The 23,387-nt window shown below is 38.6% G+C and overlaps 1 protein-coding gene across 1 annotated transcript in view; it reads right to left on the reverse strand.

The window, feature by feature from the left end:
* TMX4 (thioredoxin related transmembrane protein 4) overlaps nt 1-11,860 on the reverse strand; it is a 40,259-nt gene extending 28,399 nt beyond the window's left edge. Inside the window, exons 1-3 of the mRNA XM_085299180.1 lie at nt 11,777-11,860; nt 7,799-7,865; nt 6,545-6,704 (exon numbers count right to left, since the gene is read on the reverse strand). Coding sequence (XP_085155306.1) covers nt 6,545-6,704; nt 7,799-7,865; nt 11,777-11,860 — 311 coding nt within the window. The remainder of the gene's footprint in view (nt 1-6,544; nt 6,705-7,798; nt 7,866-11,776) is intronic.
* Between the last annotated feature and the right edge of the window lie 11,527 nt (nt 11,861-23,387).

Genomic DNA, 23,387 nt, shown 5'->3' on the forward strand with positions numbered 1-23,387 from the left:
GCTGCCGTCACGGCACGGCGGCGGCGCGGTCTCTCCTGGCAGCGCTGCTGTCCTGACTGCGGCCGTTTTCAAAACACGGTGAAATACTTGCAGAAGTAGCAAGTATGCTGCTGTTCCTTCTTGTGTCCTGGAAGTACCTCAGCTGTAACGGAGTAGTGACATGAGCGATGATGAGGTGGAGGTTGCAGCAATGAGTACAGCTGGATATAGCTGCTCTTGCTCGTGTAAAGAAGCTGTATAGTGACCGCTCTTCCCTCTGGCACAGGCTGGAAAGGCTTGTGGGCAGCGTCTAGTCCAGCCTCCTGCTCCAAGCAGGGTCATGCTGAATGCAGGGCAGGTAGCTCAGGGTTTTGTCCAGTTGGATCTTGAAAGCTTCACGGATTGAGATCGCACAGCATCTCTCTGGGCCATCTGTCCAAGTTTTTAATCATCCTCATAGTAAAAAGCTTTCTTTATATCCAGTCAGAGGCTTCCATTTCAGATGGACAATTGTTGTCTCTTTGTTTTCCAGCAATGCACCACTGTGTGTGAACCTGCCTCCATCTTCTGGGTCACCTCCCTGCAGGCACTGAGGAGTGGCCCTTGGGTCCCCCTGAAGCCAGCGCTTCTCCAGGCTGAACGAGCTCAGGTCCAGCAGCCTCTCCTCCAAGGGCAAGTGCTCCTGCCCCCAACCATCACAGTGGCCTCTGGTGGACTTGCTCAGGTTTATCAAAATTTCCTGTATGGGGGGAGTCATAACTGGATGCAGTATGCAGGATGCCATCTTATGAGTRCTGATTAAAGTGGGATGATCACTTCACTATGTCCCTGCTCGTACAACCTGGGATGGTGTTAGCTGTCTTCACTGCCAGGCTGCACTGCTGGCTCATGTTTAATCCAGTCCCTGTCTGCCAGGCCCCCCAGGGCCCTTGCTCCCCACCCGGACCCAGTGCAGGGGTTCATCCATCCCAGGTACAGGACTTCGCATTTTTCCTTGCTGACTTTATTCATGTATGGCAGCCCTGCCCTCAAGTGTATTGACTGAACCCMCATTTTGGTGTCAAAGAGGACTTGTTCCATGTTTTTCCTGGGGACTGAAGTGAAACTGAGCTCCCTGTTGTTCCCCAGCTCAGCCGTCTTGCCCTTTCTGAAGATAGGTTGAACTTTTGCCTTTCTCCAGTCAGGGGTATGAGGTATTGTTTGTGTTGCCTCGGTTAATGGTAATTATGGCAGCCAACTTCCTTAATCAGCCCAGTAGATTGACCGGAATATATCAAAGAGACCACTGTAAGGGTCTGCCTTTCCTGTCTGTCATGGATTGTAGGATTTCCTGAAATTAGTTCTTGTTTGGCTAAAGGCGGTCTTGGCTTGTAAGTAAATAGTGATGAAAAATTTTCAAGAAGTTGCGCCAGAATTTAATCAGCTCTCTTGCTAATACATTTACACTTTTCTTTTTCCACTTGAGAAAACAGTAAAAGTGACCACCTCTGGATTTTATCACACTTTGGCAGCTTGTCTAATGAGGCTCCTTTACAATATTTCCATTTTTCCCTCTGGGAATCGGTTGGCTTTGATCAAACCATTCCTTTAAGCTTAAATATAGGCCTATTCTTCTACTTATTGTCAGATAAGTGGATTCTATTTTTTATGCTAGTAGCTAGGGACAGAAGCAGAGTGTAGTTCATAATCAGGAACACTTTGAAAGCAGCTGTGGGCTTTCACAATTTCTTCAGCTGTGAGTGGGGAGATGGACCTGCCCATAGCACTGCTCACTTTATACAGAAATGAAACAGTGACAGCAATTTTCCTCAGTCATTTGCTACTTCTCAAGTGTAGGTCACCTCTCCCAATGACTCAGTAGATTTATACATTCCCTCTTCACCAGGTATTAAAATAGTATCTGCTATTACCAAAGAAGATTTTTGTCTATAGCTTTACAGCATTGTAGAGATCCCTGCCTTTCTGAGCAGTAAGCTGCTTTTCACCACAATTAATGCCAGCTGAGGATTAAGTAGTAAGTATCTCATGGCACACATATATCTTCTAATATCTTCCATGTGATATACATTGACTGAACTCATAAAGTTTCTGTAATACAGTTTTTGTAATCCTTTAGCTATTCTTGCGAGAAAAACTTTTTCTAATTTGTCAGTGCCCTTCTTGAATTGCTAGTTTGAAAACTGGATGTGGTATTTTAGCAATATTTAGACCTGAGTATAGGTCCTGATATTGACAGGCAGCAAAGAGAAAGAAATGCTAAACAGCAGTATAAATTATCTGAGAAGGTATATAATTAGCTTAAGTTCCCTTGTAAGGGGCTAGTACAGAAAGACTATTTTTTTCTGTTCAGTGAGGATGAGGGAAACTGGAGGGAACAGTGCACATTTTTATTTTCTGTAGCTTCTCCAGAAATGAAGTGATTGGCCAGCAGTCAGAGAGATTTGAGAGCTGGTAGAGGGACTCACCTGCTGGAACCAAATTGGGAGAATTTATGTGACAAAGAGCTGATGTGTGAAAGGGAGGCTTGAGGAACATTTTGTTACGTGGTACAAGGTGCTGAACAAGTACATTTATGTTCTCAAAAAGTGTGTGAATCTCAGAGATCATAAAGTGTCTAAGAAAAAGCCTGTGAAACGATGGCCCCCAATACATGGGGAGGTTCCTGACCCCTGTCCTCCTGTCAGGGAGAGACAAACAAAGATGAAAAGAGCAAAAGTCTTGGGTTAAATCTAGGGAACTCCTCAGTACCAATTAATATAGAACAGGTTCATAAGTAATTTTTAGCCACATTCAACATAAAAGAGCTTTGTAGTTGAGTCAAATCTGGTCGGAACAAGGTAGAGTTATTTTCTTCCCTAAAACAGAACAAAGTGTTCMTAAAACAGAGGAGATTTGTCACAGTGCTGTTAATCGCTCTATGAGAAGAAGGTCGGGCTTGCAAAGATGGAGCTGGTACACCTCATTTGAACCTGATTAGGAACATGAAATAGGAAATGCATAAAGAGAAAAAATAGGGAGGACTAAACAGAGAAAACAGTCTGGGCCAGGCCATTTATTACTTTCCTGATAATCACTCTGACCCCTTCACAGCTTACTGTCTTTAGCATGATTGTTCCTCTGTTAAACTCGTGCGTCTTTAACTTTTACACTACTCGTGCATCTTTGCTCTGTTGGCATTGCAGAGATGTTAAAAGAATCATAGTTTGCCAACTTCTGTATTCCCACTGCTGTTACAAAAAGGGAACTGAACACAATGTTTGGTAAACTGAGAGGTCAGCTTCTTAGGTCTCCAACTCAAAATCTCTTTTAGAGGTAGTTTTAGAATTTCTCCTGATTCTACTTCCCCTTCTGCTACAAACCTGGCAACAGAAGCAGATGTGTTTTTCAACTACCTGTGTTCACAGCCAAGTGTATTATTTTAATCCTTGGTACATGCTATCAGGGGAAGCTGCCAAAGGAAGTCTCTTTCAACAAAAGGAGGACAGGGGATTACAAGAAGCTTAGAGGTGATGTGTCAGCATAGAGATCTCCAGGAATATAGATCTATTTTGATTATAAAATGGAAAGTTCAACTGTAGTATGGAAAGAGCTGTGGGAGGCCTGAAAGAAAGAAATGTGCCTGCATTATGAGACAGGCACAAACAAAATGTCTTTCTTCTGTTCTGTGATACTGCAGGCGGTCACATAACAAATATTTCTATCCTGGAATGTTTATTTACCTTTATGACTGATCAGCCTATGTGCTGTGTTGTCCCTGCTTTACACAGAGGGGAATACCAAAATCCATTATTTCCCAGGTTTCTGTAGCAGAAATTTTTGTGCTTCTCTTGAAGGGCATGAGGAAGACTGTGCTCCATGGGTGTTTTCCACGGGTAGAGTCCTTACGTTCACTGAACTAAAAATTACCCTTCTGTGATTGTGTGGCTTTCCACTGGAAAAAGAAGTTAATTAAAATCTCATCAATTTAGGTGTGTGGGATAAAGTGTGTATGTAGTTGASTTTTGTAAGTTTGTTTCTGTTAGGTTTGTTTCCTACTTTGTTGAATGTTGTCCTATTATTAGTTTGGGTGGGTGTCTTGTGGTAAAGAAAGGTATTCCAGCATTCTTGAAGTAGTTTCTTTCACTATGTGCCATGACAGATTCATGACACTGCCTAGAGCAGAATAGATATTGAAACACTCATTTTCCCAAAATATACCTAATTACATCATCTATATAATCTTTTCAGTTTTGTACTGGATTTCCAGAAATACCTTTCTAAACTTTAGAATTTTGGGGGRGTCCTTTAAAATTTACTTAAGAATATACTTGATAGTTAAAATAGCATTTTTTATGTCTTGTTTTTATGTATTGTTTGTTAAATTGGAAGGTAAGAAGTTATTATTACACGAACTACAGGAATTTTGGTATTTCAAAATTTAATTTGATTCATCCATATGCTTAATGAAATAATAGTTACAATATAGTTTCCAATAGGTGAATGGTAAAAGAATTTGCAACTTTCTTATAAATTATGACAAATAATTAAGTAGAGAATGCACTATATGTGGCCAGAAGTAAGCGTTCCATGCAAGTTCTAAYATTGATTTGTTAACCCTGAAGCATGTCATATTTAAGGAAAATGTTTTAGCTTTTAAATAGCTTGGTAAATATATCACAGTACAGCAGTTAACTAACACTTGGAAATTCACTGTGGCTCTACCTTTGATATCTATTTAAAATGAAGCAAAACCTTTATGCAAGAGTTTGACTTTTGTTCAGTAATGTTTGCATCCATCCTTCATAAATTTGACTACAAACCTCCCTGGAATATGAAAAAATATATATATGTAAAGAATTTTCTTCTTCTTATGAGTTAAATTTGCCAGAACCTACTCTAATGACTGTACCCTAAAAGGTAGGTATGTAATGACAAGAAAAAATCATATTTTGCACCAATAGAAAGCCAGGGAGGATACTGTACCCATAATATGTCTGTGACAAACTTAGAGATTTGCTGTTCTGCATGAATGTGAAGAATTATAGTTGTTTTTTCTAGCACTCTGAGGCTAGATTATCAGAGGTACTCAGTATTGAAAAAATTTCTTAGTACCAAGAAAATCTGATGACTCATTTGCCCTTTAGGCCTTCTTATACGGGAAAGTCAGTATGCGCTTAAACACATGGCTGCATGGCTGCCCTTAGTCTTCTAGGGTTATGTAAACTGATACCAAAAGTATGCTTTTGCAGCTTGCCTGTGTGGCCAACTACAGAAGGCACTTGGCTGCCAAGATGGAGATCATCATGCCAGGACAGACACCATAATGCACCAGAGTAACTTGCCACTGCCAGAGGCACCCGTAACCTCCAGGGAGCCCAGGTGCCAGAGAGAGCCTGGATCAGGAGGCAGCTGATACAAACATGGAAGCTAGAAAAACAGCTTGCTTGCTGGCTTTGAGCAGAAGACTCTCAATCAGGGAACAGGAGCAGAAAGAATGAGATTCAGAAACAAGCACAGGCTCTTGTCTGATCAGGAACCGGTAAAAATCATGATGAATGAATATTTGATGGCTTATAAGCAAGAAGGCCACAAAGTGGGATGGGAAAGCTGATACTCAGACAAGATACCAGCAGGGCCAAAGGAAAAGTCCCTGTATCAGTATCTTTTCGTATCTACCTAGATATAAAATGGAGTAACAGGAAGTCATTTAGTCACTTGCAAACTTTATGTAATACCCTGTCCTGTAAAGAGGTGCATTCCTCTACCTACACARTGCTCTGCCATGCAGGCACGCCTCTACATCCTTATCTTTGCATAATTCAAGCTTAGACCTCCTACAAGATCAGCTCCCACCTCTAATGTTCATCTGTTCACTTTCTGCCTGTCAAGCCTCTTCAGAACTTAAAAGAAAGAAGTTGCAAGAGACAGGAGGACAAGCTTTCAAGTTTGAGCGCATCAGATCAGTACAGATCTGATGACAAAAGTGAATTTTTATTACCTGACTTCTTCTTTCTTTTTTGTTTTATTTTTCCAGAATGGAACTCTCCTTCTGGGTAAGGAACGGTTTCTAGCAATATATTTTTCCTCAGCAATAAAAATATCTCCAAGGCAGAAGTACAATTCTCTTTTTAGACTTGACACCTCCAAAGCCTGATATATGCAGCTGAGTGAGCTAGATGAAAAGGTATTATTAGGTTTTTATTAGATTATGATGCAAGCTGGCTAGGCTTGTCAGACAGCAAATCTACTGCGAACATCCATGGCCAAATTCTTTTCTCATACATCTTGCTGTTTTGAGTATGGTCAGCAATCCTCTTTATRGTGATACTGGTTCCCTTCTAGCAATTGTCAGGATGGCACAGGTGTACAAAGGGCATGATTTACTACATAAATAGTCATTGACGCAGAATAGTTCTGAATGTGCTTCCAAACTAAATCAGGAATAATGCTATTAAAGCCAAAGGAGTTATGCATCCTTACACACTGTATGAGTGAAAAATCCAGGCCTTTATCACAATAGAGGGTAAGATTTGTTGTATTTGGCATTGATGTGTATTTATACAAGGCTTTTTACCATCAGTGTCACCTTATTTCAAAGATATTTCTTTTTCTGCTCCCTTCCAGCAGCTGCATATTGTGTTCAAGGGATAAGTCGAACTCTGTTGAAGTCAGATAGGCATGGAGAGGTTCCACTGATTTCAGCAGGGATTGCATAAGAATTGTGTGGCTGAAAGCTGCCCTGCGTACTGTGAATACAGCACATACCTTATACTGTGCCAGTATGTTTTACTCATTTTAAATGTGCTCCAAGTGCTCTGCAGCAAAGGCACTGATGTAAAGCCAGGCTGAGGTCACAGATTTCTATAGCTGAGTATCTACTGTGCACTGTGCAACCTGTCAAATATATGCTGTAATCCTTTTAAATGTCACAATACTTAAAGATTTTCTGTGGAAAGACTTAAAGCTCACTTGAAAATATGGCATGTTTGAGAAAAAGAAAACTGATGTGCCATAAGCCAAGTCTTTGCTTGCAATAGATTTTTGGATCTGTAAGTGTTTCAGAGACACAGAGCACCAGAACCACAAATCCAGACATGCTTGCATGTAGTTCTTAAGCCAAACTTACACCATTTCTAACCTTTGCAAATATCTTTTTATATTAATCTGAATTTAATGCTGGAGAACAAGTAACTTCTGATGAAAGAAAGTCACGTGAGAAACATAATAGAGAAACATTTTCCAGTGCTGTTGTAGCTGCACTACCTTTTCAGAGCTTGTAGTCCATCTCTCCTGCAGTAAGAAAGAAATGGTTCTATCTAAAAGCTGCCCCCCAGCTGAACAATAATGGGTACGTTGGCTTGATATGTATGCTGATATTTCAAAGGCTCTTATGAGAATACTCTTCTCTGATCATTTTCAAATTTTAAYGAAGTAATACTAATCTCTCCAATATTACAAAATAAGTATAAAGTTCTTATCCTGGAGCTCGTATTTAGCTGTTGATTACCTAAAGCTCTGTGAATGAGTTCTACCCTTCCTTTCCCACTAACTTATGTGTTATATAGCCACGTACTGATCAAGGAAAATGAAAAAGCAATGCCAGCAGTCTTTTTTTTTTTTTTTTTTTTTTNNTTTAAGGGAGGTAAACAACTATACAAGGTACAAGGTGGTGGAGAAAACTACCTGTGCAGAGAAACTTACTGGCAGCAGAAATGTAATAATGTAACTCTATTTGGCCATTGTAATTCTCCCTGCTCTCCTGTCCCAGGGATAGCTTAAAATGAGTTATTTGAAATAAGAATTACATTGCGATATGATCAGAGTTTATCACATCACTCACCTGTATCACTAGCGTCTATTAGAAATTTCAGGTCATTTATCTTTTTGACAATGATCTCAAATTGTTCCTGGAATACGAGGAATAAAATCAGACACTTTCAGTCATAACCATAAAATAACTCCACTGATTTTAGAGAGGTTACTTGTATGAGAACTGGGCTTGGTCCAAAAAATTTTCTGTTTTGAAATGTAAAGCAAGTTGAGTTAACAGTTCCTGCTCCTGACTGTGTCTTTTTCATAAGCAAAAAGCAGATGAATGAAGGGCCAGCCAACATAAGGTGATTTTATTGCCATTGAGAGACAGACTGGGTTGTCTCTGCAGTATTACTGCAAAATGGAACAAGAAGATTGCTTACATTTCATAGTAATTTATGTGCACATAGAAATGTTTCTTTCTGTACCACAAAGAGGTAGTATGTAGATCAATAAGCATCTTCAGGGATGTATTTATGAATGTGATTCTGGTGTTGGTGACTAAGTGCTCTTTCAGGCGCAGAACAAAACGGGCCACCCAGATAACTCTGCTTCCAGCCTCATCTCTGTCTGGCACAGAGCATCTCCATAGCTCACTGTGCAGCTGCTGCTTTGTGACAGTTGCTGGAGGCCCATATGCTGCCACTGTTGAAAGGATCTTTCAGGCAGTTTGTTATCTGAGGCCAGCACTGCTTTTCCAGTAGTGGGACAGTGATCACAGGCCTGCTGTTTCAGGCTAAACTCTGTTAGACTTAGCAGGAGTTTTGGGTGAAGAATTACTGCAGGATAAGGCTACAGAATGTTATATTGAGAAGTCATAGGTTGTTGCTGGTGTCTACTGAGGCAGAAATCTTTTTAAATGCAAGTTGTCTAAGGAAAAAAGAAAAAAAAAAACTGCCTTCCAGGCAGCTGAAATTCTAGCCTTTTATTTACCAAGACTACAAAAATCTTAAAATATGTTAAACATACAAYGATTAGTTCTCATTCTATGATAAAATACAATGTTCAAAGTGCGAATAAATATTTAATATACTGCATTTTGCAGCTATCAAACATACTGTTTGATAATGAAAGTGATCTATATAAAGGAAAGTATTGATTTTTCTCTAGAAATTTCACCTGTGTGATCCAGCCCTGAAAGAAAAGAATGCCAGACAAACGAGCTTTTTCAAAATAATATTTTCCTTCTGAAAGAAGGAAGAAAAAGCATAGGGGATGCACACAGATGCGATGGCTTTTAAACTGTAAAACTTTCCTTCCTWCCTACCCTTTTGCCAAAGACTGCATTAGCAGATATCTAGAAATAGCATGTTTTGTAAGGAATGTGGATTTTGTAAGTGCTCAGTCTTATTTGCCAGCCTTTTCCTCTTAAGTTACTCTTCAGCCCCACAAATGGACAATGCAGAACGGATCAATAAGTACATTTTGTACTGTAACAATCTAAAGGGTGCTTTAAGGATCGAGGTATGTAGTCTTAAATGGCTTATTCCAGAAGAGCACTGTACTGAAAGTTCACTTTTATCCAAGTATCCCCAACCAAGCTGCAGCCTTTTGCATGGCAACAGCTTCATGAAAAGTTGATGATCTTTCAGCTGCATCCGTATGCTCTTAAACCTGACGCTTTCTTCCCCATATATAGAAATAATGCCTTTTCTTCTTGAGGGAAAAATGAAAAATTTTGTGCACTCATTAAGGCTTATATGTCCCTAAACATCTTTTTCCCATCTATTATCCATTGATTAAGAAATAAATTTTCTTGCTTTGCAACTTGCAAACAGTTTACTATATAAAAATTACTGAGGATTAACCTCAGGGAACCAGACCTGACCTTATAACAAGCTGTGCTGTTGGTATGTACTTAGGCACAGGGAATGGAGGCACTTTGCAAAGTAGGGAGCCACTGAGCAGCAGCTGCCGAAGTCAGTCCTCTGGTTTTAGACACTCCTGTCTCTGGCAAGAATACCGTAGATCCAAGTCCTGCATTCTCATCCCATGACTCTCCAGTCACTCCTGAGTGACTCCTGAGCTCTGTCCCTGAGGCGAATATACCATTTGGCATACTTTACCCTGATTATAGCTCATGTCACAACTCTTAATCAGTGGGAATATAACAGTCCCACTGCTCAAAACATTGTGAAAAGGGTGGAATTCGTATTTGTGTGCCTCGCCCAGCAGAACAGCTTTTGACTCAAGTGCTTCCTTAGCATAAATGATGATGTTTTGTAAACCAATGTTCTACTCTTTGTTCTCCCACTATTTTCTGTGAATTTTTCTATAACAAATGAATAGGTTAAACTGGGAGAGCGTGAGATGATGGTGACGTTCTAATATGACTCCTTGCTTCATATCTAAAATCCCACAGGCAGACATCTTGCTGCTGCCTCAGTCAAAGATATATTAATGTAAGAAAATCACCAGCACTGTAAATCTGAGGGTGRCTGAAGCCTAAGGTATCTTGCAACAGCTACATTACATGGCTGAGAAGACATTTATATCAGTAATACCGACAGAACCTTGGCCATAAAAATGGGAAAATTGCTTTCAGATTTGGCTTTATAAGGAATAGTACTTTTGGCAAACTATTATGATATACCTATAAATTACCTGTTTCAGTTTGATCTAAGTACAGACCCATATGCATGGACTATGTCCATCTAAATCTCCACTTCTAACACTACAGCACTCACGTTCCTCCAGGACTATAAGAGATACTTTTACAAATCTCTGAGAAGAAACTGAATTACATGCCTCATTGAAGTAGAGGGAAAATATTTTATTACAATTTGGAAAACAGTAGAAATTATTTTAACGGACCAAACTCTCCAAGCAACTTCTTAAATTCAGCCACGAAGTTTCTGTAACAGGCAGAAAGAAAGCTCTCAGGCTGTGCAGGGAGTCACTGGAGTCCCACCACACCCTGGGAAATGAGCTCTGCTGTCCTCCTCTTAAGACAAAGGGCTGCCTTTTGGAAGCGTAACAGACTTTAAAAAGTCCTGTTAACTATCTGCATACCATTTGCTGCTTCTTGTGGTACAATTATTCCCGATTAAGGTCTGTTCTGTGAAGAAAAAAACCAACCTTTTGGCTGCTAACAAGAGCTGGTCGCCTCCTTTGCTCAAGAAGGATTCTGAGTTTTATGCCCAGAATTTCTTCTCTGGCTCTGTACTCTCCTGTAACATAAATATCAAGCAAAATATTAAACCCCAATAATTCCTGGGAACCACAAAGAAGAGGTGATTCCTACCTCAAGGTCACTGCAGCACCAGCGCTCTGTGGTTTTTATAGTCTCCTCTTATTTTCTGAAGGGTTTCTGGTACTAATACAGATGGCTTTTAAAAAACCAGCTTTCAGGTTTTAGGCTGTGTTTGCTAATCTGCAAAGTAACCACCAGAACCTTATGTGGATTTGGAGAGCATGTTTTACAGAAGAGGTGTAAGAAAAATGCAATCTGACTGGTATTTTTAGCTTTCTGAAGTCTACGTGACCAAGTGGAGACTCTTTGTTAAAAGATGTTAAAAGGATTTACATACTTAAAANAAAAAAAAAAAAAAAAAAAAAAGTAGAATTAATTACAATTTCAGAGCAGAGACAGAGAGAATTAAGCTTGTTGGCAAGAGTTTGTAATTACTGGCATAGATGTAATTTTGCTAGATGAAATGGCGAATGCACCAGTGAAAAGCAAATCTCAGCTGCATTTAAACATAGTATGTCAAAAACCGGTTGTGAGCTGCAGCCAACCACCACACACTGGTCTGCTCCCTGTGTGCCTGAGCCCTTCCTCCCAAAATGAAAAGGGCCTTTTGGGTCTTTGCACATACAGACTTAATGACAAGGGGTTACTCCAGAGGGCCCCTCTTGCAGGCAGCTGCGCCAGCCTCCCCAGGACCCTGCACCCCTGCGCGTGCCCAGGAGCCCGTTGCAGCTCAGCCCGGGGTGCCCGATCCCCGTCTGAGCTATGCCACAGGTGAGCCGGGCCCCAGCTCTGGCTCCTGCATGGCCACGGTACCTGTCTTGCAGCCTTGTCTCCTGCCCATCTCTGCTGCTGCTGCTCTTGCCTGGGCTCCCTAGATGGGCCCAGGGCCTGGGTCATCCCTTCACGCCSTCAGTGGACCCTGCTGCCAGCCCCCCCCCGGCTCTGCCCGCCGTGCTTGGRCCCAGCGAGACAGCGTCCCCAGCAGCGGGGCAAGGCCTGTGCGGGGTCGCCCTCAGGTCCTGGCTCAGCCTTCCTCGTGGAGCAGCCCCGCTCTTGCGGCTCCCTGATGTGCCAGCTGGAAAGATATGTAAGCCAGCGCTGGAATGAAACTATTCCAGCTGGAGGCAGAAATCATTAGAATTTTTAAAAGTTAAGCTTAGATTCTACTGAGATTTCAGCAACACTCAGAAACATTCAGTCTTGCTTAGAATATCATTAGGAATGGGCAATCCACCATTTCTCATAAAATTATCTTAGTATTTAATTGGTCTAAGCAAGGAAAGAAGGTAACATTTCTCAAATGGCAAATGCTGCAAGGTATTTTGTTGTKATAGGATGTATGCTTGTCACAAACTCCTGTCGATGAAACTAGCAGGATTACAGAGACCCGGATTTGCTCCTGTAGTTCAGAAAAGGCTGTTTAGAGAAACAGATTACTGAATGCTAAACTAATCTTCTGAAAGAACTGACTTACTTTCAGCCTGGAGAGAAATATGGATTACTGTCAGTTACTCGGGAGCCGAGAGGTGAGATGTTAATGCCTGCTATAGCCAGGGCCTTTGTATATCCTGTGTACATGACCAGAAAGTAAGAATGTAAGTGTCATATTATGATCAAATATCCATTTGCAGACTATCCAGTCTCTATGTATAGTCAGCAGTAGGTTCTTGGAGAAATCAGATAAGGAGTATGTACATACCGCAGTACMTAGCCCAGACACAATTAAAGCCTTTGAAAATGTCACAGATTCAGTACTCATTGAATTGAGTATACCCATCTCCTTATGGTTGGATTCTAATTAGCATCATTTTGTACTTTTCTGCAGGATAGCATAGCAAACCCAGCACACTTAATAACATTGCCATGCTGCTTTCACAGCTTTAACTGTCAACTTGCTTTTGTTGTGAAGAAATGGAAAGAGAATTTGTTAAAATACAAGCTGAGTGCAAGAAAAAAATTTAAGAGGGCATATTTGGACTTCTGGGCCTTTCTGAGGCATGAGAAAATAATGGAGTGTGTTATCTCCTCCACAGTATGACTGCCCAGTAAAAATGCCTCATCACATCAMCTTYTCCCTCCTCTTTGACTTGAAACARATACTTTCCTTCTGCCAGTACATTTTACATTACATCTCACTATTTTYGAGCAGTCTGCAGTTCGTCTTGCTATTTTTGAACTATTTGCAACCTGGGGAGTTTCTGTTCTGTTGTCTTTCTCAGGCTGTCAAGGCACCTGAGTGTTGATGAATATGAAGGAGGTAAATCAGACCATCTCCTTTGTAGTTTCTGGTTCTGAGAAGCTCTCTTGAAATGGCCTGTGTAAGCCCTCTTTTCCATAATACCATTTGCACAGCCTAGGTATATTTTATCCTTATATCTCAATAGGGGTAGCGAAGCTGATACAGATAGTGAATAAGCAACATAGCCCAAAGTCACCCATCTAGTCTGTTGAGGAGTGCTGAATTARACATGCTTCCTTCATGGGACTGCTCAAAGAACTCAGTCATCTTTCCTGTATATGTCTTCCCAAGTACTTTCTTTGTTCTCACAAAACAAATACCTACAGCTCTTCATCTTCTGAACATTAACTCTTCTTCTGAGCCCAAGTGTTGTATTGTTGTATTTGCCAGTAGTTATCAATAGGATTTTGCAGCCTGCTTTTTATTTTATTGTTATGAAAGATTTTTCTGACAGATCTAGGAATCTAGCTTGAAACTCACTGTGTTTGTTCTGGGGGTTCTGCCTCTGTGATCAGATTTAGTTAAAAAGCTATAYGATATTGAAAGTGAGGAAAGAGTTATTTCCAACACATATCCCCTTCACTCCTGCTGGTACTGTCAGTAATATTTTGCACAGGTGGAATATCCTTAAAAACACTTAATTGTGTATCAAAACACCATAGTGAGAGATGTTAATATTGTTTTACTTGCATCCAAATTGGAAATTTTAGCAAATACCATGTGACAACTCATTCTAAATCTATGGAGTTATATTAAAACAAAAACCCTCAAAACCAAAAAATCCTACACATTGCTAAGATTACATGAATCTGGTACGTTTTCCTTAGTTTAGGAAAGCTATATATGAGCTTTGGAGACCTGTCTCCTCTTTCTCATCTGACTAAACATCTGGGACTAGAGTCAACCTAAATGCAAGAAATGCAAAGAACATGTATGCCGCCTTCTCTCGTATCCATGAAACATCTGGCCACCAGAACTTCAAAGGGTGTCTAGAAGAGAAGAATTTAATTTAAATTCAATTGTCAGCAATAGACTTAGCTTCTGTGAATTTGTTTATCCTCTTTTTTTTAATCTGTTCAAAGTTCTTACTTTTAGTCCCATAATTTTATTACGCTTTGTATAGCAAAAGTTTTTTATTTGCTTAAGACCTTTTGCCTCATAACCAGTGGTTTGCCTCCTGGTTCCAGTACTGTAAGAAATAGTGAATAATTGTTTCCTTCCCCTTCCTTTTCAGGATTATGTAGATTGTGTGTCGCTTTACTGATTGCAGCGGAATCTGGACTGCTGATTTATGAAATGAAAGCAAATACCTTATATGCAAAATGCAGCTCGCCTTTTCTACGTCTTTCCTAGTTACTTGGCATTGTAGTGAGTTAGCGACAGCTTGTAGCAGGTGTGATTTCCATTGCCTATGTGATGAACCAGTTGTGTACTTGTCTTTCGAAAATGCAGTGACAGATTGGGAATGCATCCAGTTAGAGAACCCATGTTCTCCTCAACATTTGCTTGTGTTGGTGGATGCTGCGCTCAGTCAATTAACAGTCTGTCAACAGCTGATTACAGGATGGCAAAATTAGGATAGCACCTCCTGCTAAATAGATTTAGCTTCTTGTAGGATATCAGCACTTGGTAATAACATTCTGTTTCTAGGCTGAGCTTGATTTGCTTGCCGGTACTGCTAGCCTTTCTTGCTGTGCAGAGCCTCAGTGTCAACAGCAGCTTTGTGGCACTTTCTGAGACTTTGAAGGTTTTCTCAATTTTCCTTCAGCACAATGACAAGAAGTTAACACTGGCTTAGAAAYGTCTCAGCAGCCAGTCAAGCCTTAAGTCATTGTAAGACAACACGRAAAACAAAGAAGATGAAGGGGCTATTTTAATCTTGACTGAGCTTTCTTTGCTGGGATGCGAGTTTGTATATGAAGGTGGCATATGTGTTTTCTCTTTATCAGAATTGCAGGTTTTGGAGTACTTTTACCTCCTCTGCATGTTTTCTCCRCAACGTTTACTCACAATGTTCAGATGTCTTTAAAGATGCACCTGAAGCATGTCTATAAGCAAGTCAGCAAGTAAAATGGCTGGCTCTTTTCCCTTCATCGCAAATTTTTTCTTGCAAAGAAATAACAATATTCCTGGAAGCCCTTTACATTTTCCTTTAATTTATTTTTTTCCACATTATTAGGATGATATTTGTTTTTTCCAGTCAATATTCCAATTTGGCCAAACTGTTTTCTAGTGTCTTCTGTTTATTTGTAGCATTTGAGAGTGCATACTTACAGATCCAATTCTTTGCAAAGTACAGAGGAACCAAGCTATTGATTATGCATTTCCTTACTATAATAAGAGGCAAATGGAGGCATAAAGTGCTTTGAGGATAAACAATCACAAACTCTCTTGAAATTTCCATTTCTGCACTTAGCATTAGCCTGTATAGCTCTCATTGCTCTGCAGTATGGGCAGTATTTCCACCAGTGTGTGTGTGTGTTGGGAGTGGCAGGGGGAACAACTATGAGACCAGAAGAATAACTTTTTATACTATTTTTTTCCGGGTATGAATAAATGCCCAAGCCTCCCCTAGCAATACTCAATCTTTTTAAGAACATTACTATCTGAACGTACATACAAAGTGAAGATGCTTTTCTGAACATCCCTTGTCTAGAAATTGTAGATCATTAGTCTAAATAATCACTTGCTTGAGTGCACAGGCTCAAGATGAGACTTTCAGCTCTGTGCTCTGTGCCTTCCCTGTTGCCAGAGTAGAGCTGGGAGGGGACAGAYTTTCTCAAGCCTGGTGCTGTGAAAGCAGTTGAAAGGCTGTGCACGGAGACCCATTTGTACRCTCCAGCGTAAGCAGAAGCGTTGTGGAGTGGGGGCAGAGTGCCAAATGGCATTAATTCAGAGCAGCTCTGCATCCCCCAGCACTGTTCAAAGATGCTGCTGGAGTTCAGGCTATCTAAATTGTGTAGAGCCTTTTCATATCAGTCCTTCCACCTTTGCATATGTGTATAACCCTGCAAGGCTGAGGGCAGAAACAGCAGTTGTCATCTAAATGTGATCTGTTCACTGTTCATGTTGCTTATCTTTAACCAGGCTTGTTATGTACAATTTACATTCCACTTCTGTTAGGAAAAAGAATAGAGAAGAGAGAAGCTAGAAGAAATGTTGAAGGGAAAAATCCTAAGAGTTCATTTATAATAGCTCATCCGACCTGATCCAAAATGTTTTAATACAGTGATTCAGAAAGCATGGTATGAAGCAATTAGAAGTGTGAAATCAGTGTGCCCACATTAAAGCACACTGAACAGATGTTAGGGTGCCCTGTTTCAGGGATAAAATGCACCCTAATTAAGCTCCTAATGCATGCCTAAATATCTTGCAAGACCCATCAATTCCAGAAAATATCATTCTAAGCATTCAGAGATCTGACTCAAGGTTTTCTAAATGTTTTGAAATTTTCTGTCTTGGCTTTGTTTTTGCAAGAGAAGTTGAGGGTTTGAGCCTAACTTGAACCTGGTTTCAAGTCTCTTTAGAAGTATGCAATGCAGAATGAAATCTTTACTGGATACTGCATTGGAAATCTGTCCTCTCTTTTCCCTCTCTTCCCTCGATTCTTTATGGTAGAAATCACTTCTGCAGTCCACTTTAATGGGRCTTCAGTCCCCATTAATGGAGAATTGCTGCAGGACAGGTTTAAACTTGAATGATCTTTGTGGCCTGCTGAGAGYTTGATTTACTTCATGTTCAGACACACTTTACCCTGATAGAGCTCCACTGATTTCAATGGATTAATTTGTATTTTTTTGCCTTTTTAATGGTATCAAGGCAATGGAATCAGTTGCATTAGATACATTAGTCCTGAATTTTCATAGATACTAGAAATTTTAACTTTGTTGTTCTTCTCAGCTTCATTTTCATTTTTTTTACCAACTGGTTTGTTCTGGAGAGTAGGAACTCCAGTTACAAGTGAATCCTAAATGACAATTGAACTTTATTGACTTTAATCATAAAAATGTAAGTAAGAAAATATTATTAAAACTAAATAGTGGCTAAATAACCCATTGTTGTCATTTTAGGACATATTGTGTGATCTCATTATTGGACTCCTGATGGCTGTTGCTCCAATGTATATTTAAAATTTCTTTTGCTGCCTCTACAGAGGTAATAAACTTATTTAACTTTGTGCTTTTGCACACATTATAAAAGACAATACTAATTAAAAGTAAAACTAACAAAACTCCTATCAAAATATCTGTCTGTGCCTTTAGCAACATTTTGCTATTAAAAAAAAAAAAAAAAAAAAAAAAAAAAAAAAAAAAAAAAAAAAAAGAAATAAATTGTATATGGCAAAATGTGCTGTATTTGGATTTCGCAGCTCCCAGCTTTTGACAGTCAGTCTACATTCTCTGCCCTGAAGAAAATTCAGTTGCACATAAAGATAGGAAATAAAATTACTTCTTGGAGGCCTTGGTGTTAAACAATCTAAGTTAGCTGAAAGTTCACAAGCTTTCTCTTGAATGATTTATGGAAAATAAGATCTGTCATCATACTATGTGAAAGATTAGTCCTTTTTCTGGAATAATCTCAGTTAATTACCAGGATAAGACTCATATTTTCTTGCTAAAGKGAACTTGGATTTTGTTAATTACTTTAAAAGGAATAGTCCCATAGTGTTATCTTTGATTTTCTTGTCACAACATTGTTTCTTAATGCATTACTTCCATTACAATAAATTTAAGGAAAAGAAAAAAGATACTAAAAAAGCAACATTAAAACTGTGCAATCCCATGGTGACAGATTGTAATTTGAATTATCATACGTTCTTGGAAAGAAAGAAAATGCCCTCTTCACTCTCCTCTACCAGCTTTTTGCACCAAATGCCTGGAAGCATGGTAGGAAGCATACCTGCTTATATCTTTTCCTTTGAGGTGCTGTGCCAGCAGCACAGAGGTAGTATATGATAGGCAGACCTTATACTCCTCTTCCACCCTCTGGCCCAAGGTCAAGTGAGCAATCAGGAAGCTGTTACGGATAAAGTCTATAAAAAGAGCTCAACAACTTCAGCTCGTATGTCTCATCTTCAGAAAGAATATTGAGCACTTTGTCTCCTGTATCTTATTGAAAGCTAATGAGAATTAGGTTCTTTGTCAGGTCAAAAAGGTACTTGGAGCTGCATATAAGAAATGAAGCATTTGCCTGTGAGCATGTGGATTCTTCATTTCTCAACGGCATTGGAAAATCAAATGCAGATGACTTTGAATATGTTACCCAATGATTCAGTAAGCAAGAAGGAGTGAAAAAGATACTGGCACTACAGGAGAGTTGGAGCTGAAAATCTGCAGACTGCTCCTGAGCCATGTGCTAGCTGTAAAATAGAAATCACTAAAAATATCTTATTAAGATGGCTGTATGATTTAGTTGTCTTTCAATAGTCAGTTGCACAATGAAAAGTATTTACATATTTAGAAGGAAAGCAACTGATAAAATTAGACCATTTCTGCTCAGAGATGATCTGAATATACCCTTGCTTTGAGCTGGCATCACCTTGTGGGTGGARTAAAATCAAGTCACCAGCTGGGTGAGAGAGCTGGGTTCTGCTACCTTCCCTGCCACTCTGAACAGCTCCCCTCACTTCCTGGTGCATTTGCTTCCCCGTCTGCAAATGAACTGAGTAATACTGATAAAAAGCTCTCTGTTAAAAATTTGTAACAGAACAATAATATACTATGGAAGATTTTGCTGGCATTATACTCAGAGGTTGTACTATTCGTTTAGGAAAGAGTATAGTTAACTACCAAGGCCACACAGTCACTCTGCATTTTCAAGGTAGATACACAATAAGGTATTCTTTAAGCAAGTAGTGTTACTGTCTGTTGTCAGCATCCTAACTTAGCTCACACCATCATTCTTGAAATACCTTAATCATAAAGTATTTTCAAAAGCCTCAGTAYAGAATAGCTGTATACGAATCTAAGAAAAAATACGGAGTTTTTTGCTTCGTTGACATACAGATACACATACAAATGTCCAAAACATTGTACAGAAATGCATCATTTCTTAAACTTTCTCTGAAAACTGTACACATTTTTTTGCAAAAGTGTAGAAATRCATTTACTGAATGACAACTTGCAGGGCCTTTCATCTTGTGAAAATCAAAGAATACTGAGAAAAAAGTAATGAATGCCTGCTGCTTCTCTCCTGGAAATGGACTGTACAATTCATCCTATATCATCCTACTCTATCTAATTTTTCATTGTTATTAAAGACAAATAGGATCATTAGGTCTCGTAGTTTGCTTGTGTAAGAACATATAAATATCTGGGATTGAGTCATGAGGGGTACATCATAGGAAATTAAGGGAAGTATCTATTCTAGAAAAATGATGTATACAAATGTTGAAGTGAAAGGAATACTGAAAATGTTAATATCTCTTCCTTTTGATCTGCAGATTTTTTTGCATATTCACTACTATCAGTTCAACTTGATTTGCTGATGTAAACAAGTTTGTACATGACAAACTTACTTGASAGATACTCAAAAATGAATGAGGGGTTGAAAGAAGGAGGTCATTGCCTTTGAACATGCAAGGAAAAATGAAAGCCAGCATTGAAAATGTAGGCCTTCCCATAGAAAGAACAGTTCATTTTAATAGATCACATTATATTTGGAAGAGGACAATAGAACACAGGATTACTATTCTAATTTGGAATGTATCTGTTGATTTAAACACCCAAGGTAATTATTTAGGGTATACAAAAAGGAATATGTAAGTATTAATAACTGCCAAACTTAAATGAATAAATATTTGTTTTTGTTCAAAGGATTTGATCTCAAACCCACTGTAGATAGTGCCAAGACTGCCATTTATTTTAAGAAAAGGAGAAACAGACTCAAAAAATGTAGGAAAAATCAGTGACTATGTTAAAGCTCTTAGCACAAGGATATCACGTTTTAAATTTTTTTTATTGGCTACTGGATACTTTTGAAGATTTATGCATCTTGGGAAAAAAGAAGAAAAATAAAAAAACAAATTTAAAACCACTGTTTTACAAATGTATTTTTAAGAGCTAATGCATTCTACAATGCTTTAGTATGGGCAAATTTACAATGCTTGACTCTCAAGGCTTTATTTCTTAAATGAGATTCTTTTTGCAGTGGGACACTTCAGGATTTTTTTGTATATTTGGAATGCATTAGCAGTGTGTTTGCATTAAAAATAACTCATTTTCCAATAACAAAAATATCAAAACAGTCTCAAAATCACAAATGTCTTACACTTTTTTTCAATATTAAAATTTTAAAGCAAGTTGTGAGTCTTAATTCCAAGCGGGGTCTTCCATTTCTCAATTACGTCTATTAGCCATGAAGCTGTTTCACTTATTTTTCCAGAAGCCCAAAACACATATGATTTGTGGTTTAGAATCAGATTAACATACTCGACRTTTTGCTTACTGTCTTCTGCCTATATTTGTAATATTCTTCATTRTTGACAGTACTCAGGATCCAGTCCAGAGTCAACTGAAACTGCTGGAAATGTTTCTGTTAACTTCCCTCAGCTTTGGATCAGTACTATCAGCATGATAATATTCAAAAAGTTTGCTGGAATAGTGGGTTTTTTTGGAACTGAAATATATTATGGACAGTTTCATTCCTGCTTTTTATGTTTTTAAGTCCACAAATGCCAGTTTAAATTCATAGCAATTGCTGCATTTGGGCAGGAAGAGTTTTCAAAGATTTTAGTATTTTGGATATCACTGGCAGGAACTGTGGGCAAAWGTTGCGGCAGAGCTGAATTGGCCATTGCCCTGCCTGTGTCTTAGACTGTAAAAATTTAGGAGAACCATAATCTCTGAAAGRATTAAATACTATTTAAGACTACTGTGCTCAAAAGCTTTGAGCTTGCAATCAATTAGACCTAAAAAAGTCGGATTCTGTCAGTTAATGGAGTGTGCGGGACKTGGAAGACTAGGTTTCATGATGTTTTTTTCTGGTTGGTGCAGAGAAGATGATAAACTTTTTAAAAAGTTTAATATTGACCTCATAGAAAATGTAGAGGCCAAGACTATTATGATGTAAATTATAGTGCTCTGTAATTTGACAGCAAATCATGTTTGTTTTCACCAGAGAAGATATTTGGTAAAAACATATTTCATTTCTTAATAACATATATCAGCTGTGAATTGTCATCAAAGTGCCTCATCAAAGTCGTCATCTTTCTCTGGTCTTTTATATAATCCAAGCTTCATAGTGGAGCTCTCTATTTGATTTTCATTTCAAGCTAGTATTTTCCACATTTCAGGTATTCAGTGTTATTTGAGAAACTGACATTTCTGCAAAAAACAGTCTCCATGAAAGATTTTATTTACTTAAAGATCTGGCTTTCCCTCAAAAAATTCACCTTCTGATGATTTTTCTGCCAGCTCATGAGTCATAGTAGATTTATTCTTTCTGAGTAATCAGAGACTGTTCAATATTGTATGTTTTTTATGTTGTAATATGGATCTTTTTAAATACTTAGGCCATTGTAGTTGTAGGTATGATAACTGAAGGACTGTCTTATCTAGAAATAGGAGAAAGTTGGTTCAATGTGTATCATTAATGATTAGAAAGTATTGTCTTTTCATTGCCTTGTGCACTCCTCTTATGTTATGTATTCACAGCTACAGAAGGAGAAAGGCAGTACAAAATTGGATCTAAAAGCCTAGAACAGCTTATRTTAGAGGTACCAGGGACAAGGCTGTTATGTGTGCATTAAAGCCAGAGGAGGAGCTGCTGAAGAATGCCTTTTAGTAGAGGAATCCCCATGAGCAAAAGCTAGTGCTGCAGTGTGTGTTTAGCARCTTGAGAGGACAGTGAATGGTTCAGTCAAGCCAAGAAAGACAAGGGGAATTAGAACTGGAAGCAAGCCAGCAGAATGATAGATAGMTAGTGGATTAGTCAGTACATAGAAACTTTATTTGGAGTTTATGTGGTCTTTAGTCTCGACTAAGAGCCACAATGTTGCTCTGGGAGATTATTTTAAGATCCCAAAGAATGTGTGTGTTGTTCTTTGGAGCTGTGCAATTTCATCATGTACATATCCAGTCCAGCTTTTAAACTCAGAAATGCAGAGCATCCCCTGGATGCAGAGCTACCGCTGTTCTCCAGAAAATAAATAAATAAATAAATAAATAAATAAGAGAAAGAAAAGTAAAAGTACTTTGGTTTCCAACTCTGGAAGAAGTTACTTGTCTCCCCCATGATCCACTTTGCAGCACATGCTACAGCTATGTTGATGCTCTTACTTACTGTTTTAGAGTCTTGAATTCTCTGCCAGTACAAAGGGAATAGAGTCCAAGTTTGCCATAATGTCGTTTATGGGAGATTATTTTAGTTGCTAAATAGAAAATATCTAACTCAAATTCATTGTAAAATTATTTTCAAGTTTAATTTTTCAATGTTCTTGAGGTTTATTTTTTAAAAAATAAAAAAGTGTTTTGTTGTTTTAAAATTAAATCATTGGAGTAATCCAATAAAAACAGGTTTGAAAGTGAGAATGTGCATAACATTGGCATTTGAGCTCCAATATCCAATAGATATGATACCTGAAAAGTCATTTGCTTGTAAAATACACCTTTCCCAGTAACCACACAGCTGAATTACAATTATGCCAATAATACTAGATTAGGATTAGGATATCAAAACTGTATTTAGATCATTGTAGGTTTCTAGAGATGGTGCAGTAAAGTAAAAAAGCTCATAGAGAGAACATCAAGGCTACATTTGTGTCCCTATATCTGATCAGAGCTTGAAATGAAATAACAGGTAAGACCAAAAGCTAAGTGACAGATACATACTGCTTCAAACAGACTGAAAGAGAAAGGGGACTTTTTTTTTTCAGAATGGGACAAGAGAGAGAGACTTAATGATAATAAAACATTCATCTTCTAGCCCTTGTTAGCTGATCTGTATCGACATATATCCTATAAAGTCAAGTTCACTAAGGCAAAATTGAGTGTACTGTCATCTAGTCTTGTTTCTGTTTTTCCTTCTAAACTTTGGGTAAAGATGAATAGATACATAGATCTGAAAAACAAWTTGGAAACCATTACAGAGAACTTTGGCACATGTTGATTTGTCAAAATAAAAAATGAGCTGAAATTTTTAGTAAATGAACAGTTCAGTTCACTATCCAACCAATTTCGACAACTC

The sequence above is a fragment of the Rhea americana genome, unplaced genomic scaffold, assembly GCF_003343005.1.
Source record: "Rhea americana isolate MKP2758 unplaced genomic scaffold, rheAme1 scaffold_146, whole genome shotgun sequence".
NCBI classification, from domain to species: domain Eukaryota; kingdom Metazoa; phylum Chordata; class Aves; order Rheiformes; family Rheidae; genus Rhea; species Rhea americana.